The 24,792-nt window shown below is 41.2% G+C and overlaps 1 protein-coding gene across 1 annotated transcript in view; it reads right to left on the bottom strand.

The window, feature by feature from the left end:
* Positions 1 to 24,792, bottom strand: part of LOC110502713 (CUB and sushi domain-containing protein 1) — a 510,046-nt gene that overhangs the window by 140,575 nt on the left and 344,679 nt on the right. Inside the window, exons 21-28 of the mRNA XM_021580963.2 lie at positions 16,207 to 16,395; positions 15,013 to 15,182; positions 6,482 to 6,638; positions 4,014 to 4,205; positions 3,048 to 3,174; positions 1,908 to 2,110; positions 1,311 to 1,502; positions 332 to 470 (exon numbers count right to left, since the gene is read on the bottom strand). Coding sequence (XP_021436638.2) covers positions 332 to 470; positions 1,311 to 1,502; positions 1,908 to 2,110; positions 3,048 to 3,174; positions 4,014 to 4,205; positions 6,482 to 6,638; positions 15,013 to 15,182; positions 16,207 to 16,395 — 1,369 coding nt within the window. The remainder of the gene's footprint in view (positions 1 to 331; positions 471 to 1,310; positions 1,503 to 1,907; positions 2,111 to 3,047; positions 3,175 to 4,013; positions 4,206 to 6,481; positions 6,639 to 15,012; positions 15,183 to 16,206; positions 16,396 to 24,792) is intronic.

Genomic DNA, 24,792 nt, shown 5'->3' with positions numbered 1-24,792 from the left:
CATCATTGAAAATAAGAATTTGTTCTTAACTGACTTGCCTAGTTTAAATAAAGGTAACACAAGCTAAAAATTATACATTTTATAAAAGCTATTCCATTTATAGGTATCATCTAGGGATATTGGATAATACAGGACAACACATCGATTTGGATAATATTTGAACAAAGGCAAACTATTTCACCTCAAACACAGAATTGTTTGATAGTGTTTGATGTTTGTTTACGGTAATTGCCAAACTGACAAAGACAGAGTGGATGCGCTCTTTCCATCTGTTCTTTGACTTTGGTTCTTATTACCTTGGGTGGCTCACAGCGTAGCATGAGCGACATACCTTCTGAAAATTAGGGCTATAACAAAGTCAGGGTTGACTTTAATTCTCCAGTCACATTCTTTTCCTGGTGGGTAGGGCTGTGGATAGTTGGGTGATAGAATTACCCCAGCAGGGCCTGTCACGTTGCCGCCACAGGTAGCTATCACAACAAGGAGAGTGAGGGCAACACATGTTTTAATATGACATGTCTCCAACACATTAAATGTTTACGGTGATTGAAGTGACAAAACAGGCCCCCATAGACATTCAGTGACAAACAGTAGTGATGGAATTCCTTCCTGCAACTGTCATTCAGAAGGGTTACTAGCATCTTTGCTTTTTCTTTTTAGCATTGTTCTATTGTCAATTTAAGTGTGTGTGCTAAGCAAAATCCTGTCAATCATGTGCTTGTTTGGGAGGGTCTGTGAGAGCAATATTTTTATAACCTTAGTAATCTTCCACCGTTAGTAATGATTCGGCCTATAATTGGCCTTCCATCAAACAATTATCAGTGTTGTAGTAAACATGTCAAATGACTAGAAGTGACAAAGTGTACTGTCTGACAAAGGATTTGTTGACAATGGCAGAAAATGCCAATTACATTTCAGTTACTGATGAATCATTCTTCGCACAGGGATTCACACTCTACTGAGGCATGGTTTACATTCTTAAGGTTTCATTCATTCTTATAATAAACATGTCACTCATTCAACATAAAGTAATTAAACTGATGCAAATGAGTGGTTGGGTGCCCAACACCAACAGTAAGTAGTTCATAAAACACTGCTTACATGTATTTTCAGATACCACAAATCCTTCAATGGAAACAAGACAGTGGAACGCTATAGGCCTAATATACAGATTCCAAATCACCTTTTTGCAGCAGAATAATCCTAAAGGGAACATCTACCAATTGTACAAACCCTTTGATGACATACAGGTATAGCCATGAAAAGAAATGTATTATTTCTCCATTACTGTGGAGGTCAAAGCAACATACCTATACAGGTCGGAGGGTCTGGCTGCCAATAGAACCTGTTATTGAGCTGTACACAGGTGATCTTGTCTAGGCCCTGGACCTGGTAACCTGGGTCACACTGGAAGGTGATAGTGTCCCCAGGCTCCCGACTATCCCCGTAACGTGTCCCATTTTGGGGAGTTCCGGGGTCATTACAGGTCGTCGCAGTAGTAGCTGAAATCACACAAATGAATCCCTTAGAAACATTTTGACAGAACGGTTTTAAATCATACAACTCTCTTTTTTTTCAGCCCAAATAAAGATATAAGCATAATTTCATGTGTTGAAATCTTTGGACTGGCAGCAAACTGATTTGTGGAGACTATTTGTCTTTTAAATCATATTTCCAGAAAATATTTGCCATTTATATACAAACACTATGCTCAATTTAATTTACATATATTTGTATGAAATACTTATTTGTCAAAAGGATTTGTCATAACAGTGTTTTATACATGGCCCAGAGTAGGATAACGAGAGGGGAATCTCAAGAAACATACTGTAACCTTTGTCTGAAAAGCTACTGAATAGAATGTCATGTCCGAATTCCTCTGGTCCATTGTGACAGGTACTACTTACTTGAGAACTGAATGGAGAAGCCTGACTTGCTGATGAAGTAATCACTGTCAAGCTGGAGCGTTAGGATGTTGAAGGTGCTGTGGGTGTCTTCAGGTAGAGCTGACCCACTCCATTCCTTCAGGAGGAAACCCCCCTCTGTTGGACCGTCCCACACCTTCAGGATGTCATGAGCCACTTCCGTGTCAAACACTATGAAGTGGAGGCTAAATAGAGAAAGGGAGGGGGATATTGATTACACACTATACACCTCCTTAAGAATTAGAACCTTTTATACGGAAGTCTGGTTTTACCATTGGTTTACATCTGTGACAAACACCTATACACTCAACAATACTCCATAAATCAACTGACCAAGGGTTGCTACTGACTTGTAATAAGAAAATATAATTGGAATTCTATAGAACCAGTTCTCAAGTAATGTCTCAGACCAATGAAACATCTATGTTAGATCATTCTTGCTCACCAAACCATTTAAGGTATGTTTCAGTTATGATCAGCAATAATTAGGAAGAGGATGAGTTCCCTCCATTTTTACATTTTTACATTTTATTCAGTTAGCAGGCGCTCCTATCCTTTAATTAGTGCATTCATAAAGGTGAGACAACAACATATCACTATCATAGTAATTACATTTTCCCTTAACAAAGTAGTTAATAGCAAAGTCGGTGCTAGTAGGTCATGAGATTTATTTAAGATACTCTTTAAAGAGGTCGGGTTTGAGAAGATTTCCTTAATAAAGTCTAATAGCCAGTGATGTCAAATGTATCTCTCCTCCTCCTTCATCTGTAAATTGCTTGAACTGAATTGGCATATCTGATTTCTATGGCATTTCAAGCGTGCATAATTGGTTTATCTTTGGGGGTTATTGTTTTGTTTTTAAGAAGCTAGTAATGGACTTGAAGGAATAGATGCTAATGGTAGGAAGGCTAGCAGTGAGGTGAAATGCAATCAGCAATGGCACATTTAATCACAGCTTATTTTCCAAAAGTGCAGCAGAACAATTGCTCCGCTATACTAGACACGCCTCGCTATAAACTCGCTGATTTCATTTCAAATTTAAATGGAGTCAAGAAAAATTGGGCTATTGTGTATCTAATTGCCTATTCCAAGGGGGTGTGTCCCTATTGTGAGATACTGTACCTGATGGTTTTGCCTGTGTCCGCTTCGATAGACCAGGTACAGTGGAGGTTATTGTCATAGGGCGCAGGGTAACCCGGGGATAGTATCCGTCCAGATATTGCACCTGCGATGTGGCCTCCACATTCAGCTAGATAAGGAAACCAAAATGTCTCACATCATCAAAAATAGAAATCGGATTAAATAAGCTTTCTCTCTGGCATCAACCAGCTGAATTTATAAACATTACATAATACATCACATCATTACATGCACTTGAAAGAATCAAATATGTTCTCAAGCGTCTCAAAATACATGTGTATTATTTTAGTGACTGCTGACGACACTGGAAAAGAGGAGAGGATATCCCTATTATGTCACATCGTTCAAAGGAAATAAAAATACAATGGCAGCCTAAGGCAATGTCATCTATTTTCCATGCTACTTTTCGGCTGTATGGAAATTTGTCTGAACCGAGCCAGGCTAATTAAGGAATGAGGCTGAAGAATGACACTGTAATGTATCAGTTCTCTCCAGTACAGAAAGCTCAGACTGTCCACACGTTTTGTATAGCTTTAGGGGCTATAATATAGCCAGCATTAGGGGATAAATGTTCATAGCTGTTAACTAGCGTAACTATTTCAGTATACTATAAATGACAGCATGTTAGCCCGGGGTTTGACTCGGAGTTAGCCTGAGAGAGCGTAACTGGCAAAGCTGGTCATATAATGGAATCAGTACGATGTTAATAACAGTGGGAAAGAATGCAGACAACACAACAAATTCCATGTTGACTGGTAAAACGGTATAATATTTTCAAACGCATCAGATGAAAATGAATCCTTTGGTATGGGTATCTTGAACTTGACCATTACCATGGTCATTCAAATGTAAACAAAATGTTACTTAGGAATGGTAAGTGTTTCACCATAATAAGGAAATGTATCCTTGATGATGAGATTTGTCTCTTTTCAGCTGTGACTCACTCACCTAGACAGGAAGGTAAAGGTTTGTCCCAAACCCTACGGTCTCCACTTAGGCATGTCAGAGTGCTGCTTCCATGGAGAGTATAGCCAGGGTTACAACTGTACAATACAAATGTGTTTGCAAAATGGCCATCATCTTGAATCTTGTATCCGTAATTCGGAGTTCCTGGTTCTTCACACTTGACAAGGTCAAAACCTACAAAGACAGATTTGAGACTGTTACCCATTCAAACATAACAAAAATTCATTTATTTTCATTAATGACAAAGGTTGAACAATAAAAAAGACATCTGTCTGGTGAAATAAGGCAAGCTGCTTCAAGCATTCTAGTTTGACTTTATATTAGTGATGCTTTTCATACATCAGCCTTGAGCATGCAATATTGCAGTTCAAGGTTATTGTAGAATGAATGGAAGCAGATATATCTGTCTCAACGCACAACTGCAACGCTCACTGGCCTTATAGATTTTTTGGTTTACCATCTTAAACTACTCTCTCATGAGAAATTCCCGATATTGTACTTACTTACAAAATATATACATTCTTGAAACAAGATACATTTGTGCCTTTACCTATAGAGGTTGTCCATCAGACCACTTTCAACTAATGTGAAAGATAATACTGTTCATATAGGGCAAGTAAACAAGGACTAAACATACAATAGGAGGCCTTTTTATTATTGGTGTACAGTGGTTCCTCCTTTAAAAGTTGTGTCATACTGCAGCCCACCTATTGGCATTAGAAGAAAATTTTAAACCTTTTTTTTGTAATAACGTAGTTCATTGATTTTAAGAAATTTGGCTTAATTAATTAAATTAATATTATGGTGTTTCAATTCCAAGAAAAACAAAAATCAAAACCCTCAGGGTTTCCGTTTGGATGTAATGGAAAATATTGCGCTGTGCAATGTGATGGTTGGGAGTAGGCTACAGCATAAGAGGATTGGAGGAATCTAAATGAATATCTAAAGGAAATAACATTTCCACACCCTAATTGAAGTGTAACCAATACTCATTTTGCCTTGGGTAGGCCTACAGTATATAAAAAATAAAAAAATATGGCGTGACTCTCCGCCAATAATTACATTTAGAGGATTGGAAGATTCTAAATTAATGTCTAAGGGGCACTTTCCATTAGGATCTGTGAGAATATCTGATAATATCTAAGAGTTTTAAATATCATTCTAAATGAATTAATAATAATAACAATAATAATAATCGCTTTGTTTAAAAAGTAACAATATTTTGGAGATTTCGTTTTCATTTAACATAGAGTGAGCGAGAAAAAGGCCATTCTTGAACATGGGGTGAGACATTCTCACTAATTTGTAAATAAAACCAGTTTGTTATTTAGAATGATTTATTTCTGAAGAAACCTAACTTGATTATTTAGCAGACATCACTTGCTGATATTCAGGCAACACATATATCTTAAGAATATGATGGAATTGTCACGTCCTGACCTTAGTTACTTTTTTATGTCTCTATTTTAGTTTGGTCAGGGCGTGAGTTGGGGTGGGCATTCTATGTTTGTTCTGTGTGTTATAGTTCTATGTGTTTGGCCTGGTATGGTTCCCAATCAGAGGCAGCTGTCAATCGTTGTCTCTGATTGAGAACCATACTTAGGTAGCCTGTTCCCACCTCATGTTTGTGGGTAGTTGTTTTCCGTGTCTGTGTTTTCACCATACAGAACTGTTTCCATTTTCATTTATTTCCTTCACTTTGTTATTTTGTATTTTTCGTGTTCTGTTATAATAAATTATCATGGACACTTACAACGCTGCATTGTGGTCCGATCCTTCCTATTCCTCATCTGAGGAGGACAACGATCGTTACAGGAATATAATTGAACATTTTAATTTCTCCTGCTTGTCTCAGAGCAGCGCAAAACAGCGCTGAAATAGACGTCCACAGCGGGAAGGCTATATATAACGATATTTTGGAGATTATTATTATTTTTTTTTTAAATGAGCGATTGTAATCTGAATAAAGGCCAAAACAATATTTATAATGGCTAAAATATAGCCCTGCTAATAGACATAATGGTGCTGTACAACGTGACCGTGTGTTAGAAAGAGTATTTTCCAGTGAGCAACAATTTGATTGCATTCATTAGACAACTTTGTTCCAATATTTCTGTAGTTCAGTGTTATTTATTCCCATAGTAATTCATTAATGATCCATAACTAGATCAACATCGGCATTTTGAAAGAGTATTTTTATCATTATTTTATTAACGAAAGCATAAAAATGCTGATGAAGAAATACAGTACTGTACAGTATATGCTTTTACATTTGGATAACAAAGCATTTAAAGCATTTTGAAGATATAAGCCACCTGAATCTGTAAGCTTATAATTGGAAATTGGTTAGTCTTGAGGGGGCCTGTTTCTCAGTAAAGCCTATTTGGACACGAATCAGGGAATATCTATAGAGGCTGTCTCACATTTGTTCTAGGACATAGTCTACCTACTGCTGTACGTCAGTCTGAAACCCTTATTGGTTTCAGTGCCGTTGCTGTTGAACTCAATCCAGAGGTGATTTGAGGTACTGTTGATGACGGCATTGTACATGTCTGTTTTGGAGAAATTGCCAAGAAGACGATATGAAGTATCCTTTCCATCATACACCTGTTGATGAAAGAACAACACTATAAGGCACAGGTTTTTCAAAATACTATTAATATTCAAGGGAATATAATAATAATAATAACAATATAAATAATAACGATAACGATTTACTTTAACTATATATACATAACGCAATGATTACACATCTCCGATTACACAACAGGTCCTAATCTTATTATTAAAGGTTCATTAATGAAAAATATTTATAGTATATCCATAGCGCATTCATGTCATGCTATGCAAGAGCTCATATTTAGGTATATTAATAGATGCATCATTACAATTAGAGCTTAGTATCGTTATTATGGCTGTTTCTCAAAAGCATGCTTCTGCCAAACCACATTTAGAAAATAATGCTGATATAAATACAGTAGGGCAAAAAAGTATTTAGTCAGCCACCAATTGTGCAAGTTATCCCACTTAAAAAGATGAGAGAGAGAGAGGCCTGTAATTTTCATCATAGGTACACTTCATCTATGTCAGACAAAATTAGAAAAAAAATCCAGAAAATCACATTGTAGGATTTTTAATACATTTATTTGCAAATTATGGTGGAAAATAATTATTTGGTCAAACACAAAAGTTTATCTCAATACTTTGTTATACTTTGTTTTCACACACTGTTGCTGGTATTTTGGCCCATTCCTCCATGCAGATCTCCTCTAGAGCAGTGATGTTTTGGGGCTGTTGCTGGGCAACACGGACTTTCAACTCCCTCCAAAGATTTTCTATGGTGTTAAGATCTGGAGACTGGCTAGGCCACTCCAGGACCTTGAAATGCTTCTTACGAAGCCACTCCTTCGTTGCCCGGGCGGTGTGTTTGGGATCATTGTCATGCTGAAAGACCCAGCCACGTTTTATCTTCAATGCCCTTGCTGATGGAAGGAGGTTTTCACTCAAAATCTCACAATACATGGCCCCATTCATTCTTTCCTTTACATGGATCAGTCATCCTGGTCCCTTTGCAGAAAAACAGCCCCAAAGCATGATGTTTCCACCCCCATGCTTCACAGTGGGTATGGTGTTCTTTGGATGCAACTCAGCATTCGTTGTCCTCCAAACACGATGAGTTGAGTTTTTACCAAAAAGTTATATTTGGTTTCATCTGACCATATGACATTCTCCCAATCTTCTTCTGTATCATCCAAATGCTCTCTAGCAAACTTCAGACGGGCCTGGACATGTACTGGCTTAAGCAGGGGGACACATCTGGCACTGCAGGATTTGAGTCCCTGGCGGCATAGTGTGTTACTGATGGTAGGCTTTGTTACTTTGGTCCCAGCTCTGCAGGTCATTCACTAGGTGTGGTTCTGGGATTTTTGCTCAACGTTCTTGTGATCATTTTGACCCCACGGGGTGAGATCTTGCGTGGAGCCCCAGATCAAGGGAGATTATCAGTGGTCTTGTATGTCTTCCATTTCCTAATAATTGCTCCCACAGTTGATTTCTTCAAACCAAGCTGCTTACCTATTGCAGATTCAGTCTTCCCAGCCTGGTGCAGGTCTACAATTTTGTTTCTGGTGTCCTCAGACAGCTCTTTGGTCTTGGCCATAGTGGAGTTTGGAGTGTGACTGTTTGAGGTTGTGGACAGGTGTCTTTTATACTGATAACAAGTTCAAACAGGTGCCATTAATACAGGTAACGAGTGGAGGACAGAAGAGCCTCTTAAAGAAGAAGTTACAGGTCTGTGAGAGCCAGAAATCTTGCTTGTTTGTAGGTGACCAAATAGTTATTTTCCACCATAATTTGCAAATAAATTCATTAAAAATCCTACAATGTGATTTTCTTGGATTTTTTTCCCTCATTTTGAAGTGTACCTATGATGAAAATTACAGGCGTCTCTCATCTTTTTAAGTGGGAGAACTTGCACAATTGGTGGCTGACTAAATACTTTTTGCCCCACTGTATATATATATATATATATATATATATATATATATTTACGGTATATATATATATATATATATATATATATATATATATATATATATATATATATATATATATATATATATATATGTAGCCTGTCCTAGCCCCATTTCCCCCACCAGCCGGGGGAGGCCCGTGACTTATCTTCTTCTTCTTCTCCTTCTTCTTCTTCTCCCTGAGGTCAATAGTGTATGGGGTCCCCACAGGGTTGACTCCTCAGGGTAACTTTTATGGCTCAAATTGTGTAGTTGAGGGTCATAACTCTTTCGTAACTCATTAACTGCCCTGCTACACATCACAATTAAGTTGGTCACACTGGTCTATAACTCACACATGAAGGGTCTATTAATGAATTCAATGCAGTCAAATCTATTTTCCCATGCATAAAGCAGTTATAACTAAGATAATTTAATTTGAATGCTTTGAATTTCAATCTTTGTTAAATCTACTCAAGAAAATTCTAACTGAAAAATGCCAACAGCATGATTCGTCGGCGTTGTCCTCAGCAATTGTTTTCTGTTCTACGTCTGGAAAATGTAAATAAAATGTAAATATTTCCTTTAACATTTGCGTTGTGTCCGTATTCTTTTTGATAAATGAGACATTTTTATAAATGCTTTATAAATGCTTTATGAATGGGAAAACAGAAATGACAGTATGTTGACTGCATAGACTTCATACATAGACCTTTTATTATGGCGTTATAGATAAGATGACAAACTGCTAAGTTAATTACCATGAAGTGCTTAGCTATAAATGCTTTATGAATGGGAAAAAAGATTTGACTTTACTGCATATAATTCATACATTTAACCTTCATGTGTGCGTTATAGCCCAGTATGACCATCTTAGGCCTAACTGTGTTGTGGAAGAGGGCTGTTAATTAATTACGAAAGTGTTATGATATAACCCTCAACTACATGATTTGATATGTAAGATTTACCCAGAGGATTCAACCCTGTGGAGATCTTCAAGCACCATTGACCTCAGAAAGAAGAAGAAGAACATAACTCACAGGCCTGTACTGGCTGGTGGGGGAAATGGGGCTAGTACAGGCTATATATCAGCATATCTTTCTAAACGTCGTTTGGCCTTTTGGTATATTCCCTACCACTGGTATGAAAGAAGCACACTTTTGTGAACAGCCATTATTATGACACTACTCTGCCATTGTAATGATACATCTATTAAGATACCTAAATATGAGATCTAAATCCTGCAGAATGTAAAGTACATGGATGTACTTTAGATATGTCATGGATATATCTCATTAACCTTTAATAATGCAGGTGGGACCTGTTATAACAAGTTCATGAAATGCTAATAGATGTGTAATAAATGCACTATGGATGTGTAGTCAAAGTAAATCGTTACCATAATAACATACAGTACCAGTCAAAGGTTTGGACACACATACTCATTCAAGGGTTTTTCTTTATATTTACTATTTTCCACATTGTAGAATAATAGTGAAGACATCAAACTATGAAATAACACATGGAATCATTTATTAACCAAAAAAGTGTTAAACAAACAAAAATATATTTATTATTTGAGATTCTTCAAAGTAGCCACTCTTTGCCTTGATGACAGCTTTGCTTAGTCTTGGCATTCTCTCAACCAGCTTCATGCGGTAGTCACCTGGAATGCATTTCAATTAACAGGTGTGCCTTGTTAACTTTTAATTTGTAGAATTTCTTTCCCTGTTAATGCGTTTGACAAGGTAGGGGTGGTATACAAAAGATAGCCCTAAGATAGCCCTATTTGGTAAAAGACCAAGTCCATATTATGGCAAGAACAGGTCAAATCAGCAAAGAGAAATGACAGTCCATCATTACTTTAAGAAATGAAGGTCAGTCAATACGGAAACTTTCAAGAAATTTAACATTTCTTCAAGTGCAGTTGCAAAAACCATCAAACGCTAGGCTCTCATGAGGACCGCCACAAGAAAGCAAGACCCAGAGTTCTCTCTGCTGCAGAGGACAAGTTCATTAGAGTTACCAGCCTCAGATTGCAGCCCAAATAAATGTTTCACAGAGTTCAAGTAACAGACACATCTCAACATCAACCGTTCAGAGGAGACTGCGTGAATCAGGCCTTCATGGTTGAATTGCTGCCAAGACACCAAACACTAAAGGACACCAATAAGAAGAAAAGACTTGCTTGAGACAAGAAAATCGAGCAATGGACATTAGACTGGTGGAAATATGTCCTTTGGTCTGATGAGTCCAGAGTAGGTGAACGGATGATCTCTGCATGTGTGGTTCCCACTGTGAAGCATGGAGGAAGTGGTGTGATGTTGTGGGTGTGCTTTGATGGTGACACTGTCTTTGATTTATTTAGAATTCAAGGCACACTTAACCAGCATGGCTACCACAGCATTCTGCAGCGATACGCCATCCCATCTGGTTTGCGTTTAGTGGGACTATCATTTGTTTTTCAACAGGACAATGACACAAAACACACCTACAGGCTGTATAAGGGCTATTAGACCAAGAAGGAGAGTGATGGAGTGCTGCATCAGTTAACCTGCCGTCCACAATCACCCAACCTCAACCCAATTGAGATGGTTTGGGATGAGTTGGACCGCAGAGTGAAGGAAAAGCAGCCAAGTGCTCAGCATATGTGGGAACTCCTTCAAGACTGTTGGAAAAGCATTCCTCATGAAGGTGGTTGAGAGAATGCCAAGAATGTGCAAAGCTGTCATCAAGGTAAAGGGTGCCTACTTTGAAGAATCTAAAATATATTTGGATTTGTTTAACACTTTTTTGGTTACTACATGATACCATGTGTGTTATTTCATAGTTTTATGTCTTCACTTCTATTCTACAATGTAGAAAATAGTAAAAGTAAATAAAAACTCTGACTGGTAAAGTTAATATTTATCAGACACTTTAATCAAATCCCACTGACAGTCATTCATATTTAAATGCTTTACATATGGGTGGTCCCGGGAATTGAACCCACAATCATAGCATCGCAAGATCCATAATCTACCAACTGGGGTACAGAGGACCACAGTGACGCGCTATTTAATAGCATACAGTACACAGAGTGCAAATTACACCATGTGACTCAGGGGGGTCTCAATTTTCTTTTAAATGTAAATGATTTACCTTTTAATCTGGCATGAACACAACCAGTCATGATATTTTCATCTGATTTTCAAACAAATCACTTAAAAAATTAGGCTACCTGTGCATGTTCACCCACTCAATCATTCCGAACTGCATGTACTCATGCAATTTGATGAATGGAAATAGACATTTGTTACAAAACACCAAACACTGTGCCTATTGACATTCAGTGATTGCCATTGCTTAGGCTTACATTCATTGATGCGTCTTGCTGCCAAATTTACCTTTTTTGTAGCCTAAAAAGTCGGGACACCTGAAATGGGTCTGAAACTGTCCCTGGAAAAATGGGACGGTCAACCTAACATACTAGTTCAATTTACTTGACAAGGCTACAATGTGTATTACCATGAACGTCAAATAGGCCTACCAGTAGCCAGTGATGTAATGGTAAAAATAAGTAAATTCTGAAATCCTGTCTCTTTCTAAAAAAAAAGGTAACACTCCCTATACTTTCAATGCATTTTTCTGAAAATCTGAGTAAATGGTGTTAACCCTCCACTAGGCCTACACCACTGTCGGTTGCCTACCCTCTTTTAGATGAGACAATTTAACACACATGAATACACCCGGAACAGGTAGCCTACATTCAATATAATACATGAGTAGAATCAAAACATGTTTTGATACTGTAAATCGCTAAATGTATTTTCTTACATTAATGGCATTAATTACAGTGTTATTTGTCATTATTAAGCATTTAACAAATGAATTAGAAAATGTAACTTAAACCTTGTATGAATCATGGATCTTGGAGAATGCCCTGTAACTATGCCTACATAACATTTTGCCATGAAATGTTTCGCCATGAAAACAGCTCCCATGGGCACACAAATCCCAAATAATGTAGGCCTACGCCATTGCAAAATTGAATGCTTCTAACCGAACGTTAACGACATTAGACTTATAAGTCACATTGTAGGCCTACTGTCATTATCGTATAGCCAGCCTGCTTGTTGGATGGATTGGATGCGCATTGGTGTCTAGCTTTAGGCTAGTTGTCTAGTGATTGTTGACCATCATCAGCTGATCCAGGAAAGAAAATAAATATTGATAGAAAATGATAAAGCTAATTAAATGCTCCATTACTTCTAGCCACGGAGAACACCAGTACCTGTGCGTATCTAAAAAACAAAGCAATGAGCGCTCTAAACAGCTGACTGACAAAAGCAAACAATGACAAATCAACTGATAAATCTAATACATTGGAATAAAGGCTATTTTTTATCAAGGACGCATGGCAAACAAATGGCGAAAATGAGGAAGTACAAAGGAAAATCTACGTGTAAAGGAGCTCCGCTGAGGCTGAAATGCAACACTACTAAATGGACAGCACCACCACATAGAAATAAATGGTTTAAACCATGACAAAGAGGCGGGGGTGTTTGTTTAATTTAGAAGCTTTTATCTTCATATTTACCACTGTAAAACATATTTAAGACTACATTTTAATTAAAGAAATAGGAGAATGGTTCAATTAGCATTATTTAGAGACCCCTCCCAAACTTTTTGTTGCATTTAGGGCAGCTAATGTCTCATTCAGGGGAGCTAAGCCTACCTGGCTCCCCTGTAATTCACACCTTGACTGTACAGTATGCAGGCTCTTGCAGTAGAATTACATTATTCGCAGAGTGGCAGTGCGAGTAGTTTGAGTGAGCAGTTAGCATTCAATCAATCAAGAAAACAATAAAGATACATATTCTACATACATACTATGAATGCATACGCAAAGGAAAAATATTTAAAGTGTGGGCCTTCCAAAGGATAGTGATCAAGACAAAGGGAAAATCATGTTCATGCGGGGAAACCAGAAGGGTGCCATTTCCAAATAACATACTGTATATATTGAGACTACACCGAAAAGTGTGCTGTTTAATAAAAAAAATAGCAGAGGTCATCATAAATCAATGTCAGTTTTCCAATTTTCTAACGCAGTTAACATTGTTTCAACCCTGAGCAGAGTAGTAGGCTGGGTTACATAATTCAAGACCAAAATGAGGAGAAAATATCTTTCCTGTGGTTGACTAAGCATTTCCAATGCAGAAGAAAGTTTCAAGACCAATCAATTTACAACATAAAAGACAATTAATTTGGAAGAACAAAAAAAAACATTAGATGAATGCAACATTATTGGGAATCCTTCAGTCTTGGCAAAATCATTATAATACAAGAAACCCAATGGCAAACAATGCAGGAGGTCGGAGAATCCTTGAACCCTTTTGCTCCCCAATTTCATGGTATCCAATTGGTAGATACAGTCTTGTCTCATCACTGCAACTCCCGTACGGAGTTGGGAGAGGCAAAGGTCGAGAGCCGTGCATCCACCGTAACACAACCCAAACAAGTCACATAGCTTCTGGACACAATGCCCACTTATCCTGGAAGCCACACCAATATGTCAAAGGAAACACTGTACACCTGGTGACTGTGTCAGCGTGCACTGCGCCCAGCCTGCCACAGGAGTTGCTAGTGTGCGATGGGACAAGGATATCCATGCCGGCCAAACACTCCCCTAACCCGGATGACGCTGGGCTAATTGTGCGCTGCCCCATTGGTCTCCCAGTCGCGGCCAGCTACGAAAGAGCCTGGACTTGAACCCAGACTCTCTAGTAGCACTGCTAGCACTGCAATGCCATTGTGCCACTCGGGAGGCCCATAATCTTTACTTTTTACAGCAATAAGCAGTGCCACTTCTGTACATTAGATAGCACTATAATGGGAAATAGTTGATATAAGATATCCAATAAAACTTTAAATGTATTCTTTCAACCAAGAACTTTGCCATTAGGATAAACAATCCTTCCTGAATCCCCTTCCACTATTATTGGCTATTAGATGCATAGAATGTATGATGAAAGATTAACAAAAACATTTCATTGTACAAGCCATATGCACAGGCATTTCAGATTTCTCATATGATGTTACACTCAAAGAGAACACTTATCCTCTCTTGTTTTCAATAACATATCTGTATAATTAGTGGTCTTCAGGGATTGTTAAAAACGTATTTCCCTCATGGTGCTCTCTATGCCTCAAGCTCTGGTACCATGTAATTTTAATGAAGGCATTAATAGTTCATGATCTTACTGAGTCACTAGCTCTGGTCTCCTACAAGTTACTTTCGGTCATATTCCAACTGCATTCAAAGAGATGATGGTGCAGTGAAAAAGTCCCACATTGAGCCCTTTATTAACCATTTACACACCTTGCAGTAAGATGATTATGCGTGGGGCAGTATTTATGTGTAACATCAACCGAGTAAATATCCAGTGTAGTGTATGAGTGATGTGCAGTGTGTGTGTGAGACTCACCTTCAGGTAATCCCCCTCATGGAGCTGGAAGTGAGTGGCTGTGACACGGATGCCCTTCCCTGTCTCCGTCTCAATGCGGTAAATGCACTCATGGTTATTGTCATAATTGGATGGGTAATTGGGTGATAGCAGAACCCCCTCACTCCCAACGGTAGTGGCTCCACATTCAGCTAGGCAGAGAGACAGAGCGAGAAAGAGCAGGAAAGAGAGAGACAGAGCAGGAGAGAGAGAATGAGCCAAAGAGAGACAGAGGAATGGAGATAATTTGATATTAAGACATTTCATGGCAATCTGGGTTTGAAGCAAGAAAATATCTTGATTAACTTCAGAGAACTGTCAAATTTCCCTACACACTAGAAGCTGTTCATTCCACAGAATGAGCGAGAGAGAGAGAGAGCGAGAAGACCTGTGAGAAAATATACAGTATATCTGGCGGTCATGAAACTGAAGAGAGGCATTAAAGGAGCAGTTTAACCCAGAGTGAAGAGTTCACCACAAATATTCAGCAGGTTGAACCCAGAATACTTCAGCAGCTGCTGCTCTGTTACCCACTGATGGGCCAATCAGGTGTTGCCCCTGTTGGAATATTACCCATTGGCATATTGATGAATCGCCACAACAGAAACTTGAGAGGAATATGAATTAATGAACGGCTCTCTGCATTAAGTGTGTGTTGGTCACAAAGGCTCAGGGCTGTGCTGGAATTGGATGTCCTTGTAGTTAATATTCTGATGTTGTTCCTCAGGTATAGAAGCAGATGTTGCCTGTAGAACTTGAGCTGTGTGAGCTTGAGCCCGAGTTAAGTTATCGTGGGGTGATTGCCTAATTTTCTCTACTGAACTTTTTATGGGAAAGCACAAGGTTCTTTTGTAGGGGATGACAAAATGGCAGCCAGATCATCTGTTAGCACAATAGATATGATATGTGTTTAACTGTGTCCAAACTCTGCCCTGGTTTCATGCTCTGCCCATAAAATAGTACGTAATTGATAATAGGAACGAGTTATATTATTGAGATTTTTTCTGCAATTTAGGTAAATCAATCAATCCATTAGAAACTAGCTCATTCACTTGCATTACACTGTATGTTCAGTATAGCTCATTCTCCTGTCATGGGTAAAGTACAGTACAAGTTTTTTCAAAGTACAAGTATTCCCAGTTTGTCCAAACGAAATGAAAGCATGTGTCCACCTACCCACACACCTTGGCAGGGCTCCACTCCAGACCCTCCGGCCTCCCCCCAGGCAGGTGATCTTGTGGTCCCCCTCCAATCGATAACCCGGGAAGCAGGAAAAAATGAGTGAGTCCCCCACACCAAACTGGAAACCAACTCGCCGGCTGTAGGCTGGCACTCCTGGATCTTCACAAGGCTCTAGGCTGTACTCTGTGGAATACACCAACATGTTTATTAACCCTCAAACTACCAACACACAGTATTTTACATACGTGGACATTTTGGCCCCAGAAACTATTGGAAAAAGCAACAATCATCGCAAAATAGCAACTTAATTCTTATTAAAATATCTTTAGACATGCAAATAATGTTATCTGAAATATACATTTACCATAACAGACTGATGTTTTAGCAAAATTACAGTTATTTTGCATATCCTATAAAACTAAAATACTATAGGTTTAGTACAATCCACTAAAATGCAGATCTGCCATCATTTGATTGTAGAATCATTTCATTTTTAAAATGTAGAATTATATACTTGTTTTATAGTTATGTGGTAAAAATGACCAGAATTTGAAGTCATCTAAAATGTAATCTACGTAATCCCCAAAAGTAATTATTTACTGCATCATGAGAAGACCATAAGCAATAACTAGTAATGTTACATACTCTAGGGTCAGAACGTGACAACCGTTCACTGGAAGATGGAAAGGCTTTCCCAAAAACCCTCTCTATTAATAATGTTAACTAGCTACAAAGTACACAGTAAGCATTAAACAATTGATATTTATAAAAGTATCGCGTGGTAGTGCATGTTTGAAGTCACTAACTTCATACTCCATTGGAAAACTGGATTACATTGTGCAATGTGACGGAGGTTACAGAGAATTACGTTTTTATAAAATACGACAGATTGCTGCACAAAAAGAAAAGTCCCTTCAAATCAAACTTTATTTGCCACATGCGCCGAATACAACAAGTGTAGACGTTTCTTTGAAATGCTTACTTACAAGCCCTTAACCAAGTGTCCAGTTCAAGAAGAAGAAAATATTTACCAAAATAAAATAAAAAGTAATAATAAAATGTAACAGTGTGCAGGGGTACAGTCTAATTGAGGCAATCTGTACATGTAGGTGGGGGCGAAGTGACTACGCATAGGTAACAAACAAACAGTGAGTAGCAGCAGTGTACAAGAGGGGGGGGGGGGGGGGAATTCAATGTAAATTGTCCTGTGGCGATTTTTATGAATTGTTCAGCAGTCTAATGACTTGGGGGTAGAAACTGTTGAGGAGCCTTTTGGTCCTAGACTTGGCGCTCCAGTACCGCTTGCCGTGTGGTAGCAGAGAACAGTCTATAACTTGGGTGACTGGAGTCTCTGACAATTGTCTGGGCTTTCCTCTGACACCGCCTAGTATATAGGTCCTGGATGTGCTATAGTGATGAATATAGGTCCTGGATGGCAGGAAGCTTGGCCCCATTGATGTACTGGGCTGTTCGGACTACCCTCTGCAGTGCATTACGGTCAGATGCCGAGCGATTGCCATACCAGGCGGTGATGCAACTGGTCAGGATGCTCTCGATGGTGCAGCTGTAGAACATTTTGAGGATCTGGGGACCCAAGCCAAATCTTTCCAGTCTCCTGAGGGGGAAAGGGTATGGTCCTGCCTTCTTCACGACTGTCTTGGTATGTTTGGACGATGATAGTTTGTTCGTGATGTGGACACCAAGGAACTTGAAACTCTCGACCCGCTCCACTACAGCCCCATCCAATGCGTTCTGAGCCCTCTCCTGTACTCCCTGTTCACCCACGACTGCGTGGCCACGCACGCCTCCAACTCAATCATCAAGTTTGCGGACGACACAACAGTGGTAGGCTTGATTACCAACAACGACGAGACGGCCTACAGGGAGGAGGTGAGGGCCCTCGGAGTGTGGTGTCAGGAAAATAACCTCACACTCAACGTCAACAAAACTAAGGAGATGATTGTGGACTTCAGGAAACAGCAGAGGGAACACCCCCCTATCCACATCGATGGAACAGTAGTGGAGAGGGTAGCAAGTTTTAAGTTCCTCGGCATACACATCACAGACAAACTGAATTGGTCCACTCACACAAACAGCATTGTGAAGAAGGCGCAGCAGCGCCTCTTCAACCTCAGGAGACTGAAGAAATTCGGCTTGTCACCAAAAGCACTCACAAACTTCTACAGATGCACAATCGAGAGCATCCTGGCGGGCTGTATCACCGCCTGGTACGGCAACTGCTCCGCCCTCAACCGTAAGGCTCTCCAGAGGGTAGTGAGGTCTGCACAACGCATCACCGGGGGCAAACTACCTGCCCTCCAGGACACCTACACTACCCGATGTTACAGAAAGGCCATAAAGATCATCAAGGACATCAACCACCCGAGCCACTGCCTGTTCACCCCGCTATCATCCAGAAGGCGAGGTCAGTACAGGTGCATCAAAGCTGGGACCGAGAGACTGAAAAACAGCTTCTATCTCAAGGCCATCAGACTGTTAAACAGCCACCACTAACATTGAGTGGCTGCTGCCAACACACTGACACAACTCCAGCCACTTTAATAATGGGAATTGATGGGAAATGATGTAAATATATCACTAGCCACTTTAAACAATGCTACCTTATATAATGTTACTTACCCTACATTATTAATCTCATATGCATACGTATATACTGTACTCTATATCATCGACTGTATCCTTATGTAATACATGTATCACTAGCCACTTTAACTATGCCACTTTGTTTACATACTCATCTCATATGTATATACTGTACTCGATACCATCTACTGTATCTTGCCTATGCTGCTCTGTACCATCACTCATTCATATATCCTTATGTACATATTCTTTATCCCCTTACACTGTGTACAAGACAGTAGTTTTGGAATTGTTAGTTAGATTACCTGTTGGTTATTACTGCATTGTCGGAGCTAGAAGCACAAGCATTTCGCTACACTCGCATTAACATCTGCTAACCATGTGTATGTGACAAATAACATTTGATTTGATTTGATGTTAATGGGGGCCTGTTCGGCCCGCCTTTTCCTGTAGTTCATGATCAGCTCCTTTGTCTTGCTCACATTGAGGGTGAGGTTGTTGTCCTGGAACCACACTGCCAGTTCTCTGACCTCCTCCCTATATGCCGTCTCATCGTTGTCGGTGATCAGGCCTATCACTGTTGTGTCATCAGCAAACTTAATGATGGTGTTGGAGTTGTGTTTGGCCACGCAGTCGTGGGTGAACAGGGAATACAGGAGGGAACTAAGCACACAACCTGAGGGGCCCCATTGTTAAGGATCAGCGTGGCAGACATGTTATTGCATACTCTTACCACCTGGGGGTGACCCATCAGGAAGTCCAGGATCCAGTTACAGAGGGAGATGTTTAGTCCAGAGTCCCGAGCTTAGTGATGAGCTTCGTAGGCACTGTGGTCTTGAACGCTGAGCTGTAGTCAATGAATAGCATTCTCACATAGGTGTTCCTTTTGTCCAGGTGTAAAAGGGCAGTGTGAAGTGCGATTGAGATTGCGTCATCTGTGGATCTGTTGGGGCGGTATGCGAATTGGAGTGGGTCTAGGGTGTCCGGGAGGATGCTGTTGGTGTGAGCCATGACCACCCTTTCAAAGCACTTCATTGCTACTGATGTGAGTGCCACGGGGCGGTAATCATTTAGGCAGGTTACTTACACTTCCTTGGGCACAGGGACTATAGTGATCTGCTTGAAACATGTAGGTATTACAGACTCGGTCAGGGAGAGGTTGAAAATGTCAGTAAAGACACTTGACAGTTGGTCCTCGCATGCTTTGAGTACACGTCCTGGTAATCGGTCTGGACCAGCGGCTTTGTGAATATCGACCTGTTTGAAGGTTTTGTTTACATCGGCTATCGAGAGTGTTATCACACAGTCATCCAGAACAGCTGGTGCTCTCGTGCATGCTTCAGTGTTGCTTGCCTCGAAGCGAGCATAAAAGGCATTTAGCTCGTCTGGTAGGCTTGCGTTACTGGGTACCTCGCGTCTAGGTTTCCCTTTGTAGTCCGGAATAGTTTTCAAACCCTGCCACATCCGACGAGTGTCAGAGCATGTATTTACGCTTTTCTTGTTTGATGGTTCGTCTGAGGGCATAGCGGGATTTCTTATACGCGTCCAGGTTAGTCTCTCGCTCCTTGAAAGCGGCAGCTTTAGCCTTTAGCTCGATGCGGATGTTGCCTGTAATCCATGGCTTCTGGTTGGGACATGTATGAACAGTCACTGTGGGGACAACGCCATCGATGCACTTGATGAAGCCAATGACTGAGGTGATGTATTCCTCAATGCCATTGGATGAATCCCAAAAGATATTCCAGTCTGTGTAGCATCCGCATCATCTGACCACTTCCATATTGAGCGAGTCACTGGTACTTCCTGTTTTAGTTTTTGCTTGTAAGCAGGAATCTGGAAGATAGAATTATGGTCAGATTTTGTCACGCCCTGATCTGTTTCACCTGTCCTTGTGATTGTCTCCACACACTCAAGGTGTCGCTGATTTTTTCTCTGTACCAGTTCGTCTTGTATGTTTTTTCAAGTCAACCAGCATTTTTCCCGTTCTCCTGCTTTTTGCTATTCTCCTTTTTCTAGTCGTCCTGGTTTTGACCCTTGCCTGTTTCTGGACTCTGTACCCGTGTCACGATAATTTTCCATTTCAATATTGATAATTAAACAATCATTCAATCTTTGTCCAATTTCCCGAGGTTTGTAAGACCCTAGGTTTAATAATAATTAGACAAATACTCAGCTTAATGCAAAAGGCTCGTATAGTTCATTCATGAGAGCTCTAAAGACAAAAATGAAGAATCAGTATTTTTTAATATACACACACATTCATATCTTTAGGTCACTCCCTTCTCAAAGTACTTTTCCACTAACCACATTGTAGACAAAGAACCATCAATCTTGTCTCATTCTTCAAGGCTTTCACTTCCCCTCCCCCGTTGGGGCCCTCTTGGTTTGAAAACCTCTGATGGTTTTCTATTATCTGTTTTACAACTTCACTCTGCTTACATCCCTACTAAAGACTATAATTCTAACATAGCTACACACTTCTTCATATTATCTTCTTATGATTCTCAAACATTTCACACCATTATACAATATCAGAGTGGAACACTTTAGCCATTATCTCAAACCATACAAATTAATCGAACAACCCGCCTGCCTGAATTGACCACGAACCTGTCTGCCACTCTGTACCTCCTGGACTCTGATCTGGTTTTGACCGTTTGCCTGTCCACGACCATTCTCTTGCATACTCCTTTTGGATTAATAAACATTGTAAGACTCCAACCATCTGCCTCCTGTGTCTGCATCTGGGTCTCACCTTGTGTCATGATAGTACGAACTGGCCATGACAGACCCAGCAGACTTGGACCAGCTCTGCCAAGCTGTCTCCCTGCAGGAAGCCACCATTAGGAGTCATGAGGAGTTGTTACAGGCCCTTTTGGAAGGGCTCAGTTCCTTGACGGAACGCCACGACCATGGGTTAAAGGCTATTATGAAGCAAATCAGGGAGTTAGCTCAGGCTGCCTGCCACCCAGTCATTTTTTCCCTCTCTGTGGTGAGTTTGTATAGCCTATTCCGGCTCCCCAAGAACCCCGCTTACCACCTCCAGAGTGATATTCGGGGAATCCTGGTGCCTGCCGGGGTTTTCTTTCTCAGTGCTCACTTATTTTTGAGCCATCTTCGTTAACTTCGACCGATCGAAGATAGCATATATCATTACGCTTATGTCGGGAAGGACGCTCTCCTTGGCTACGGCAGTTTGGGAGCAATAATCTGGACGTCATCTGGAGGAATTTATGGCAACAGTGAGAAAGGTATTTGAGTCTCCAGTATCTAGGAGAAAGGTGGCCAGTGAACTGCTTGACTTATGCCAGAACTCCCATAGTGTGGCAGACTATGCGGATGATTTTCGCACATCTCTTTTCGATACTTTTCTGCACGGATTACCTGAGGATGTAAAGGATGAGCTAGCTGCTCGGGAATTGACGGGTGACCTCGACTCCCTTATCGCCCTAACCATCAAAATCAATGGACTCTTAAGGGAACGTAGAAGTGAGAGGAGGTCTGGTCTCGTGCACACTCGTGCACCCACTATGGCTCGTTCACCTTTGAGGGATCCGGAAGTTTTTCAGAAGGCAGCTTTTCCCGAGAGGATTCAAAGCCACCCAAGCCCTCTCATGAATCTACGATGGGTGAGTTGGATACTCCTGAGCCTATGCAGTTGGGAAGAGCTAGGTTATCAGTTGGGGAATGCTTACGGAGCATGAACAGTAACTATTGTCTGTACTGTGGAGGGGCAGGACATTTAATAGCTACCTGCCCTATTAGGAAACCCTTGTCTCTAATGGGTACCAGCACTATGGTGAGTCAGACTGGGAGTTCCCTAATTCCCATCACCAGCACACCCTTTTTTGTGCTTGTGCTGTGGGGAGACCAATCTAAGTTTCTCAGAGTGCTCATTGACTCTGGGGCTGATGAACGTTTTATAGATGCCACTATTGCTTCAGAGCTTGGTATTCCCACTCAGCCTCTCTCTGTTCCCATGGATGCTAGGGCACTGGACGGCCGCTCTATAGGGGATGTCACTCATAGTACTGTGCCCGTTCAATTACGGGTTTCTGGTAACCACAGTGAGACTATACAGTTCCTCCTCATTGCATCTCCCCATGTTCCTGTCGTTTTGGGATGTTCCTGGCTACAAAAGCACAATCCGGTGATTGACTGGACCACAAGCTCCATCTTGGGTTGGAGCCCATTTTGCCATTCCCACTGCCTTCAAACAGCATAGCCTTCCCCAAGTCGCCTTCCTCAGGATGTTAGCAAGACTGTGGATGTCTCAGCTCTCCTCTCCTCGGCGTTTGAACCTCTCCAGGGAGTTCCATGTTTTCCAAGTTGGACCTTCGGAATGCCTACCACATGGTTTGGATACGTGAGGGGGATGAGTGGAAGACAGCCTTCAACACAGCCAGTGGACATAATGAGTACCAGGTCATGCCATTTGGACTCACCAACGCCGCTGTTTTCCAGGCTTTGGTCAACGATGTGCTCCGGGACATGCTAAACCGATTTGTGTTCGTTTACGCTGACGACACCCTGTTTCTTTCCTGATCCGCCCAAGAACATGTACTTCATGTCAGACAGGTTCTTCAGCGCCTCCTGGAGAACAAATTGATAGTGAAATCTGAGAAGTGTGAGTTCCACCACTCTACTATCACCTTTCTGGGATATGTATTGCTGAGGGTAATATTCAGATGGGATCTTGAAAAGGTGAAAGCAGTGGTGGATTGGCCTCAACCAACGTCCAGGGTGCAGCTGCAACGGTTTCTTGGTTTTGTTAACTTCTACTGCAGTTTCATCCGGTATTACACCACCCTGGCGGCCCCCCTCTCGGCACTCACCTCTCCCAAGGTACCATTCAAATGGTCTCCAGCTGTCGACAAAGCCTTTGTGGACCTGAAGAATTGGTTCACAACAGCTCCCATCCATCCAGACCCCTCACGTCAATTTGTGGTGGAGGTTGATGCTTCGGATGTTGGAGTGGGGGCCATCCTGTCCCAGTGATCAGCCCAGGACCAGAAGCTTCATCCCTGTGCCTTCCTGTCCCTTCGTCTCAATCCTGCAGGGAGGAATTACGATGTAGGCAATCAAGAAATCCTGGTGGTTAAGATGGCGTTGGAAGAGTGGAGGCACTGGCCGGAAGGAGCAGAACAGCCATTCTTGATCTGGAACGGACATAAAAACTTGGAATATCTCCGTACAGCCAAGCACCTCAACTCCATGCAGGCCCGATGGGCCCCTATTTACCAGATTCAAATTCACCATTTCTTACCAACTAGGGTCAAAAATTATGAAGCCTGACGTTCTCTGACGCCTATACAGTTCCTCTATTACAGCCTCGACCTCCGAAACCATTCTCTCTACCTCATGCCTTAATGCCACTGTCGATTGGGGTCCCAGCTGGGACCTGAAAGGGGTCAAGCTAACCGGCTGTTTGTCACTAGCCTGGTCCGGTCCCGGGTCCTGGAATGTGCTCATTCCACCAGGCTGATCTGTGATCTAGGGTCTAGCGTCGTACACTAACATTTCTCTAATAACGTTTCTGGAAGCCCACAATGGTTCTTGACGTCTCTGCCTTCGTCGCCGCATGCACAGTGTGTTCTCAGAACAAGACTCCACGGCAAGCTCCTTCTGGCCTCCTTCAGACACTACCGGTCCTTCATCTTCCTTCCTCGTCTCATATATCTCTGGACTTCATCACTGGGCTCCCTCCGTCTGATGGCAACGTTGTCATTCTGACGGTAGTTGCTCGGTTCTCCAAGGCCGCCCATTTCATCCCTCTCCCCAAACTACCTTCTGCCAAGGAGACAGCCCAGCTTATGGTGCAGCATGTCTTCCGGATCCATGGACTCCCGGTAGACATGGTCTCCGATCGGGGTCCTCAGTTCACGTCTCAGTTCTGGAAGGCATTCTGCACCCTTATTGGGTCGTTGGCCAGCCTGTCATCCGGAACACGTGCAGGAGGTCAGCGTGCCCTCGGCC

Source organism: Oncorhynchus mykiss, chromosome 23 (genome assembly GCF_013265735.2).
Source record: "Oncorhynchus mykiss isolate Arlee chromosome 23, USDA_OmykA_1.1, whole genome shotgun sequence".
Taxonomy (NCBI): domain Eukaryota; kingdom Metazoa; phylum Chordata; class Actinopteri; order Salmoniformes; family Salmonidae; genus Oncorhynchus; species Oncorhynchus mykiss.
The sequence above is the reverse complement of the archived record's forward strand: the minus strand, read 5'-3'. Positions and strand labels throughout refer to the sequence as shown.